Here is a 10254-nt window from a genome sequence, read left to right on the forward strand (position 1 = left end):
AAAAAATAAAAGAATATTCAAATAATTGGAGAGATATACCATGTTCATAGATAGGACATAAAATAGTAAAGATGTCAATTTTGCCCAAATTTATTTATAGGTTTAATTTAATTCCTATTAAAATGCCAGAAAGATATTTTGTAGATCTAGACAAGCTTACTCTAAAATTTATATGGAACTAAAATAGCTTAAAAATATTTGAAAAGGAAGAATAAAGTGGGATTGATCCCTCTGCTCAATGTTAAGGTTGACTCTATAGCTGCAATCAAGAAGACGCATAGATCAGCATGAAAGAATAAAGAACCCAGGAAGAGACCCACACAAACATACCTAGCTGAATTTTTACAAAGGGACAAACAACATTCAATGGAGGAATGATTGTCTTTCAACAAATAGTGTTAGAGCAATTGCACATCCAGTGGCAAACAAAAACAAAAACAAACAAAAAAACCTTGATCTAAACCTCACACAAAAAATACAGAAATTAATTCAAAATAAACCATGGGTTTAAATGTAAAAAGTAAACTATAATCTTCTAAAAGAAAACAAAGCAGAAATAGCAGACCTAGAGCTAAGCAATGTGTTCTCAAATATGACACCATGAGCATGATTTGTGACATAAAAAGTAATAAAATGGTCTTCAAAAATTAAAAAACTTTTGCATTAAGAGGATGAAAAGACAAGCTACAAACTGGGAGAAAAGTGTTTGCAAATCACATACCCAACAAAGGTATTGTGTCTAGAAAATGTAAAAAACACTTAAAACTTAACAGTAGAAATGAAACATTTAGAAAATGGGAAAAAAAGATAGAAAGAGACATTTTATAGAAGAAGAGATGCAGATGACAAGCACATAAAAAGATGTTCACCATCATTAGATACTGGGGGAATATAAACTATTAATAGAACCACAATGAGATATCACTACACACTATTAAAACAGCTAAAATAAAACATAATGATAACAACAAATGTTGGTGAGGGTGTGGAGAAATTGCATCTTTCATACATTGTTGGTGGAATGCGAAGTGGGGCAACCACTCTGGAAAGCAGTTGAGCAATTTCTTACAACACTAAACGTGCACTTACCATGTAGCCCAGCAATTGTACTCCTATGTGTTTAGCCCACAGAAATGAAAACTTAGGTTCACACGAAAACCTGTACATGAATTTTCATAGCAGCTTTATTTATAATAGCTTCAAACTGAAAACAGCCCAAATATCCTTCAACAGGTGAATGGTTAAACAAACTCTGATGTGTTATCTATACCAGGGATCCCTAACCTATGGTGAGTTGTACAGTTATTTCAATATATATTACAACGTAATAACAACAGAAATAAAATGCACAATAAATGTAATGCACTTGAATCATCCCAAAACCATCCCTCTCCCCCTCCCTGGTCTGTGGAAAAATTGTCTTCCATGAAAATGGTCCCTGGTGCCCAAAAGGTTGGGGACCACTGATCTATACTGCAGAATGCTACTCAGCCACAGAAAGGAACAAACCATTGATACATGCAACAACTTAGATGGATCCCACGGGCCTTATGCTTGTTGGGAAAAAACAACTCAAAAGGTTACATAGCATCCGATTCCGTTTCTGTAACATTCTCAAAACGGCAGAAATGGGGAAGAGATATGTGGTTGCCAGTTGGGCGGGGTTGGGGTGGGAGTTGGGGTGGGCTCTGACCACAAGGTGCAGCAGTAGGAGCTGTCTGTGCTGATGGACCAGTCCTGCCCTTCGATTGTGGAGGTGGGGACTCGAGTCTATATATGTGGGGTAAATTTGCAAAGAACTACACACACACACACACACACACACACACACACACACACACACAAATGAGTGCATGTAAGAGCTGGTAGAAATTGAATAAGATCTGTAGTCTAGTTAGCAGAATTGTACCAACCTACAACCCAACTTCCTGATTTTGATACTGTACTACAGTTATATAAGATGTTACCACTGGGGGAAGCTCGGTGACTCTAGGTACTATTTTTACAACTTCCTGTGACTCTATAATTACTTCAAATTTTTTAAAAAAATTTTTTAACTCCCAGAAAGTAGAACACAAAGGGAATGCCTGTAGTCCCCGCTACTAGGGAGGCTGAGGCAGGAGGATCACTTGAGCCCAGGAGTCTGAGGTTGCTGTGAGCTAGAATGACGCCACGGCGCTCTAGCACAGGCGACAGAGCGAGACTTTGTCTCAAAAAAAAAAAAAAAGCAATGCAGTGGAGTAGAAAGGGTGCTGAGAAAGTTGCAATGACCAAATAGAATGCCCTGTGCCCTGCCCTGCATGCCACGCATGCACCTGCCTTCTCTCCTGCCACGACAGAGGCGCTGTCCATGGTGCTAGCCAAAGCCAACCCTCCCATTGAGCAGCACGTCTCATCCCTTCTTACTCAAACATGTTCCAGCAATTCTCTCCTCTGTGCACCACTTTCATTACCACTTTTTCTCCCTGGGGTCCTGCAAGCGCAGTTATGGCCCCAGCTTTATGCACCAAACCCTACACCCCATCAGAGGGGATGGAGGCCCTGGACTGAGATGGGCTGTTACAGAGAACAAAGAGAGGCTTCTTTGCACATCTGGTTGCAACGTAGAGACTTCAAGCCTGCTGCATTTTTAGAGAACAAGGACTAGGAAGACAGATACCGAAATGTTACCACAGTTAGCTCAGGATGGGGAGAGCAAGTGATTTCTATTTTCTTCTTTATGTTTAACTGTTTTCTAAAGTTTAGGTAATATAAGGATTACTTTTGAGATAAGGAAAAAAAATCAATAAAAGTTATTATTCTTTAAAATACCATCAGCGGCTCCCTACGGCCCAGAGCCCAACTCTGATTTCTTCACACTTGCAGAGCGGGCTCCAGCCCACCTCCCTGGTCTCAGCAGGGCCAGCCCCACTGCAGCCCCAGCTTCCGACCCCCAGCTGCACCTACATGCCCCTCTGGGTGGGCACGGGGTCTGTGCACTCTTTGCAGTTCCCTCTGGATGGAAGTCCCTCCCCTGTCGCCCACTCCGCCTCACGACTGTGCCGGCTCCCGTTCGTCCTTCAAGGTCTTGAGTCACCCCTCCCCTGAGAAGCCTCCCCTCCCCAGTGGGATGACAGCTCCCTCCTCTGTGGTGGCCTCTTCTCATCGTCCCCTTGTCTCCCAGCCCTCCTGGCCACTGGTGTCTGTGGGCTGACCCACTTGGCCCGCCTTGGAGCTCCCTGCCTCCTGGTTCCCTGGCCATTCAGCCAGCAGATGGGGGTAGGGACAGAAGGAGGAGAGCGAGTTCAGGCACGTATCCCCAGCCCCTCTTGCAAGGGTGCTGGGCTGGCTGTGACCCTCCACTGAGGCCCCTCTCCAGGGTGCCGATGGGCCTCTCTGCACAGCTCTCTCCCCTCCCAGCTTCCAGTAACCACCTCCTCCCCCCCTCGTGCTGTCAGCCTGGCTGCTGCATGGCTTGTGGGTCCCCTACACCCTCCCTCTGGAAATGGTCCCTGTGTAGGCAAAGCACCTTGAATTAGTCCATTTTGGGGTGTCACCTCTCTCCTGTTGGGGTCATGGCTGATATACTCGCAAGGGCAGGGCACAGGCTTCACTGATGCCTCTGGCCTGTCCGGCACGCAGTAGATGCGCTGAGGCTGAATGCAGAATGAGCACATGAGCAGCTGGAACCTAGGGACATCTGGGGCTTTCTGCTCTGTGCACGCTGCCGCCTGCCCCGTGAGGGAGAAACCTGGGGCTCAGCTGTGCATCTGGCCCCTCCCTGCCCATGCCCTTTGCCACGTGCCCCTGGTGAGGGGTGACCTTGGCCTTGTGACTTGCTCTGGCCTGTGGAATGCTAGCAGATGTGACCGCTGGGGCCTGCTCCCTCGGCTAGCCTGCAGGAGTGTGAGAAATGTCGGGGGGCAAAGCTCCCCTTGTCCCCCCCCCCAGCCACCTGACATGTGTTCAATCTAACCGTGATTGGCAGCACCATGCAGTGGGAGAGGGGGCAGGTGTCAGCATCCCCCCCACGGGACAAACAAGGAGACCGGGACTCAGAGAGGTCAAGGGGCTCACTGTGGTCATGCAGTTGTAAGGGGCAGGGCCTGGGGTGAGCCCCGGCTTTCGGCTTCCAAACCCCACCATCCCGCAGACAGACAAGAGCTGCCCTCCGGGGCTGCCCTCAGAGCTGGCACCGATTCCAGCTTTTGTCTCTTTTGTCCTACACCCTGAGCCCAGCTCTAAGCCCCCAGACACAAGCCTCTCCCATCTTTGCAGCCTCACCCTCCTTCCTGGCTTATCCAAACCAGACACCACCTCTTCTGGGGTGCCTTCCAGGCTCTTCCCAGCCAGGAGTTCCCATCCTTCCCTGGAGCTCCTATGTCACCCTGAATGGGGTCACCTCCCTCCACTATGAGTGCCCTGCTAGCCCATCAGTTCCTGGAGGGCAGGGACTGGGTTGGACACCTCCCTGGGCTCACACAGTGCTTGGCACAGAGCCCTGCACACAGTAGGCGCTTCATAAATGTGTGCGTCTTCTCCTGTATGTGTCTTGTCAACTCCACTATGACCTCCTTCAGGCAAGGGTGCGGGGGCACACAGGCTTTTGTCCCAGGCATGGCTGGGCATCGGGCACTGTGTAGGCGCTGCCTCTGTCAGCCCTGGCTGCCCCTGGGAGGCTCTGGGCTCCTGGGCTGGGCGTCCTGGCTGTCGAGACCCCCACACCCTCTCCTCCTGCCGTGTTTTCTCAAGGGCTCCCTTGGGCCCCTGCTCAGCAGCAGCTCTCTGCAGTAACCTGCCCCATCCGCACACCTGGCCCGCCTGGCCAGTTGCCCTGCTACCCAAGGCAGACACCTCTACTCCGTGTCCGTCCTCTCCTGGGTTCCCTATAAATAGCCCATTTTGTCTGTTCAGTGAAAGGGAGCAGCAGCAGAAAAGGCCTGGCCACCCTCTCCTGTCCCATGACCAGACCGTCACCGAGTTGCTGTGTGACCTTGGGCAAGGCAGTCCCCTCTCTGGGCCTCCTCCCACCAGCCCTGGCTCCAGAGCCCTCTCCCTGCTCCCGCTCCCCTGGGCTTGGCCTCGCATCTACGGCCCACGCACATGTCCTCAGCTGCCCTTCACAGCCCTCCCAGGACCCTCGGGGGGAGCGAGGGGTTGCCCAGGGTGGGGAGAGGGCTGGGCCTGAGGCCTGTGGGTCAAAAACAAAAGCAGGGTGTGTGGCATCCTCCGAAATGACTCACTCAGGAGGGGCTCAGTCACCTGTGCCCCTGGGGCTCCCCCAAGTCCCTGGTGGGGTCACCTGAGTGAAGATGGCAGGGCAGGGCCAGCTGGCCTGAAAGAGGCAGCCCAGGAGGTAGCTCTGTGACCCCTGGGGTGCCCAGAGCCAGAGTGGGACCCTGCAGCAGACTGCGGATTTCCACTCAGTCTAAGGAAGGTCCTAAAAGCTGGAAATAGCTACCAAGGGAAGGGGTGAGCTTCCTGTCACTGAGGCTATGCAAGTAGTCAATGCCCACAGCCCTTATCCCTCTGCCGCCCTTCCTCCGTCCCTCCTCGCCCTGCTGGCCAGGCTGGAGGGGGACCCATCGGAGCCTGCAAGCCCAGTTCCATCACGCTGGGTCCTACAAGCCAGTGTCCCGGGGCTCACATTGACTCCAGCCTCACATGTCACGGGTCTGTGTCGCTGCAGGCTGGGAATGAGTTTGCCCTGGACGGGGCTGGGGAGGGGCTCAGCCACCAGGGCCTTTAGGGAGAAGGGGCTGGCCGGGCCTGGCAGAGAATGGAGATTGGGAGGTTTGGCTCCCGCAGCCCAGGCTGCGGGGCGGGGGGGTCCAGGCAAGGCCTGCCCTCCCGCCCCCAGAAGACAGCGCCGTGGGGCCCAGGGCTGCAGGGGTAGGGGGGTTCCTGGAGTGGGCTTGAGGGCTTGGAAATGGAGTCTCCTCCTCACAGTCTTGCTCTGGCTCCTGGGGTAGGTGGAATTTGAACAGCCTGGTGCTGTTCCTACTTGGACTCCAACCACTTATTCACTTGGAATTCGGGGTCACACCAGGGCAGGCTGCCTGGAGGCTGGGGTGGGCGAGATGCAGGTGGAGGGGCAGAGAGGATCGGCTTCGGACTGCAGCTTTGGGGGGCCCATTGCAGGGAGCCCACCCCCACACAGACACACTCCAACTGCTCAGCTCACACCCACTCCCGGCCGCCCCCTGCCATCCACCACTCGGCTGCGGGTCTGCACACACACGGTAACACGCACGGTCAGACTCGCAGGGGCAGCCTCAGCCACCTCTGTCCCTCTCGTGTGCCCAAAATCAATAAAACCACCCCCTAAACTGGGCATAAAAGACACCCCAAATCTTTCCTTGAAACCCACAGCCTGATGCCGGGAAGGATGGGACGAAACAAGTATTTGGATTTTTTTCCTTTGCAGATTGTTTTTTTTTTTTTTAGTAGACATAGTCTTTTTTTTCTTTCTCATTTTACAGCAAACATTGCAAATATAGAAATATTTCTTTTCTGTACAATAGAACGACTACAATGTACAACGGGGACTGGGCTGGGGCCATATCCCAGCCCTGACCCTCCTGGCCACCTCACCCATCCCCAGGCACAGCCTCTGCCCCCAGTCCAGAGTCCGCAGGGCTCCAGGACACGCCTGGGGCCACTGGCCGGCGCGTTCACTCTGCTCCTCGGTGGTGGACTCTGGAGGCGCCACGAAGACAGCTGGACAGAGGACTCACAGAAGGTCACAGACTGAGGAGACCACCGTGGGGCCGAGGTTGCTACACCGGCCACGGCCCCCACGGATGGTGTTTTATGTCTTTTTAAAAGAACTCGACTTTTATTATTTTTTTTAAAAAAGGAAGAAAATAAAGAGGCAAAACAAAAAAGGCAGAGAATCAAAAAAGGAAAGAATGGAAAAAAATCCCCCCCCACCTCCCAGCCCTAAGACACAGTTTTCCGAGTCCCGTGTGTGTGTGTGTGTGTGTGTGTGTGTGTGTGTGTGTGTGTACACTGCACGCACAGGTGGGGCAGGTCCCACGAGTGCCAAGATGGTTTCTTGGGATTGTCAACCGGCCCCCCGCCCCCGCTGGCCCAGGCGGCCATTGTGCGTGCGCGCGTGTGGGTTCCTGGTGAGAGTCTCTGGGTTACAAATAGCTGCGGTGGATCTTGTATCCTTTTTGGTCCAAGGGCATCACGAGTTTCGGGCGAGGGGCGGGCGCGGGGGCTCAGGACTTGTGCTGGGCGGACACGCCCTTCCAGTAGTCCAGGATGTCGTGCAGGTCCTCGTCCTTGGCGAACTGGACCTTCTTGCGCAGGGCGTGGCCGGCGGCCATGAACTCCTCGTCGTCCTTGTGCCGCCGGCGGCTCAGTCTGAAGCGCTCCCAGATGCTCTGGGACGCCCGGCAGGTGTACTCGGGGCTGGAGGTGTAGCTCAGGTTGTGGTACTGCGGGGACAGCTGCGAGTAGGCCAGGTCGCGCGGCCGCGGCCGCGTCAGTGGCTCCAGGATGGACGCCTTGCGGCCGCCCAGGCCCTCGAGCGGTGGCGGGGGCGCGGGCGGCGCGGGCGGCTCGGGGTGGGAGCCGGGGTACGAGTGCCGGTGCTCCCCGTACGCGCGGCCCTTCTCGGCCTCGGCCCGCAGCACTGCGGCTGCGGGTGTCACCGTGAGGATGGCGTCAGCTGCGGGCGAGCTCTTCTCCACGTACTTGGTCTCCGCGCCCGCGGCTTTGTGCGCGCCGGCGGCCTCGGCACGGAAGGCGCGGGGGCTGCGGGCGGAGCCGCCCGCGGAGCTGCTGGCGCGCGGGGGCCCGGCCGCCTCCACGCTGTGGTGCCGCTGCAGGCCGTGGCCGAACGTGTCCTTGAACGGCGGCGGCGACAGGAAGCCGTGCTTGCCGGCCAGCGGCTCTGACAGCAGCACTAGCTGCGGCTCGGCCGTGGACACAGCCCCGGACTTGACGCCCTGGAAGGAGGTGGACTCGGACTTGAGGGCATCGATGCAGTTGTTGATGATCTGGTTGACCTTGTCCACCTCCTTGGCGATGGTGGAGATTTCGGCCACCGAGGTCTGGTTGTCAGGGCCCGGCCGGCCCAGCTCGCAGTCCCTGCGTTCCGGCTGCTCCCCCGTGCGCACCTCGATGTAGTTGCCCTTGGTGGCTTTGGGCGTCTCGCCACCCTCCACCAGCTTGTACGGCTCCACATCGCTGGCGGCTGCTGGCAGGTATGGGATGCGGGTCACGGCCTCGGGGCCCAGCAGTGGGCCCTGGGACAGCGGGGCCAGGCCAGGAGCCTCCATCTCAGGCCCGTATCTGAGCTCGATGATGGTCTTTTTCAGACTGCCGGCTGCGGCCGCCGAGGCCGCCTTCTTGTGCTTCTCCTCCTGGCGCCTCCGCCTGCGCAGGCAGTGGTACACGGCGCCCAGCACCAGCACCATGCCGAAGAGGCAGCCCAGGATGGTCATGATGTAGTGGGTGGCGGTGGAGGGGCTGGGCGCGGGGCCCGGCGGGCTGGGCGGCTTGGGCAGGCAGATGGTGAGGCAGGTGTGGTTGTGCAGCAGCCCCGAGCTGCTGGACACCACGCAGTAGGTGTAGTTGGTGAGCGTGTACAGGTTGGTCAGGCGGATCTCCTCCTGCGCCTTGGTCAGCCTGGACACGGTGGACGACTTGCTGTTGTTGAAGTGCTCCAGGGTGTACATGCGGTTGAACGGGCTGGGCAGCTGGACAGTGATGGTGGCCGAGTTCTGTGTCAGTTGCTTGACCTTAATGAGGGGACGGGCCTCGGCCTGCGTGGCCAGCGTGGGCAGGGCCACCAGCGGTGTGGTGCCGTCCCCAGAGAAGCACTCGTCGTCGGCACAGGGCAAGTCGCTGGGCTCTGGCGGCGGCGGGGGCGGGGAGCGGCCTGGCTGTGAACGGCCCGGTGCTGGGAGGAGCCCGACCACTTCAGCCGCGTAGGAGTCCTCGGTGCAGACAGACTGCAGTTTGCTGAGGATGCTGCGGTGGCCGTGGCGGCCCTGGCCCAGGAGGAAGTAGCCGGAGTACACGGGAGGCGACTCGCACTGCATGCGGTCGTAGGTCTGTGTGGCGTTGGTGAAGGCCGCCAGCCAGCGCAGGAAGCCCAGCAGCTCGCAGGAGCAGTAGAAGGGGTTGCTGTACAGCTCGCACACCGACAGCTTGGCCAGGCCCGCGAAGGTGCCGCTGCTCAGCTGCTGGATGCGGTTCATGGACAGGTCGATGTTGACGATGTTGGGGCACTCCCAGAAGCTGCTGGCCATGACCACCTCGATGAGGTTGGCCTGCAGGTACAGGTACTCCAGCTTGCTCAGGCCGCGAAGCATGCCCTCGGTCAGGTTGCGCAGCCGATTGTAGCCCAGCTGCAGCACCTGCAGGTTGAACTGGCCAGAGAAGGCCCCGTCCTCGATGTAGCCGATCTCGTTCTTGGTGAGGTTGAGGTACGTGAGGTTGCCGAAGCGGCTCAGCGAGGCGTACTGCACGCTGCGGATGCGGTTCTCGTTGAGCCGCAGGTCCACGATGGTGCTGTTGATCTGCTGCGGGATGGCCTCGTAGGGCGGCTGGTTCTGGCTGCAGATGGCCAGCCACACGAAGCCCTTGTCGCCCTCGATCAGCCAGCAGTCTCCGCGGGCCAGCCCGCCCACGTGCAGCAGGGCGGCGGCTGCCACGCACACCCACAGGGCACCCCACCCGCGCCCGGCCATCAGGACCGCCCCTCGAGGGAGACCCCGCTCAGCCTGCCCGGGGGACTGGGTGGGAGGCTGGCAGCAGCCCCCAGCAGGACAGAGGGGCAGGAGGGGGAGGTGCCTGCGCTCTCAGGGGTGTCCTGTCCCAAACTGCATGGCCGCAAGCCCGAGCGTGGGGAGGGAGGGTGCCTCCTTCACGGCCAGCCACCGTTCTGCCACCCCAGAGCTGAGGGGGCCAAGGCCTCCTTCCCCGGGCCTGGTGTCCAGAAAGTGCCACCAGCTCCTCCTGCCTGGTGTTCCTGCTGCAAGACAAAAAAGAAAGCGGTCAGGAGACTGTGGCTGTACAGGTCCAGAGTTTAGGTGTGGCCTGAGTCCCAGCTCAGCCGAGCCCCTCTGAGCCTATTGCAAAACTCAGGAAAACAGTGCCCCTCTCTCAGAGGCACCCTGGGGGCCTGACACAGGACAGGCCTCTGGCCTCAGTTTCCTCATCTGCAAAGTAGACATGACATACCTACTTGCCAGGTCTGGTGATGCACAGAATAGAGACCCGGGCAGCCCGCCTCACACTCAGCACAGCCCTAGCTGG

The 10254-nt window shown here is 56.7% G+C and overlaps 1 protein-coding gene across 1 annotated transcript; it reads right to left on the bottom strand.

Moving 5' to 3' along the window:
- Nucleotides 1-7205: 7205 nt before the first annotated feature.
- Nucleotides 7206-9805, bottom strand: ELFN1 (extracellular leucine-rich repeat and fibronectin type III domain containing 1). The gene has a single exon (XM_012638957.1). The coding sequence runs from the start codon at nucleotides 9684-9686 to the stop codon at nucleotides 7206-7208; it is 2481 nt and encodes an 826-aa protein (XP_012494411.1). The 5' UTR covers nucleotides 9687-9805.
- Nucleotides 9806-10254: the final 449 nt, after the last annotated feature.

Source organism: Propithecus coquereli, unplaced genomic scaffold, assembly GCF_000956105.1.
Source record: "Propithecus coquereli isolate 6110/MARCELLA unplaced genomic scaffold, Pcoq_1.0 Scaffold137, whole genome shotgun sequence".
Classification (NCBI taxonomy): domain Eukaryota; kingdom Metazoa; phylum Chordata; class Mammalia; order Primates; family Indriidae; genus Propithecus; species Propithecus coquereli.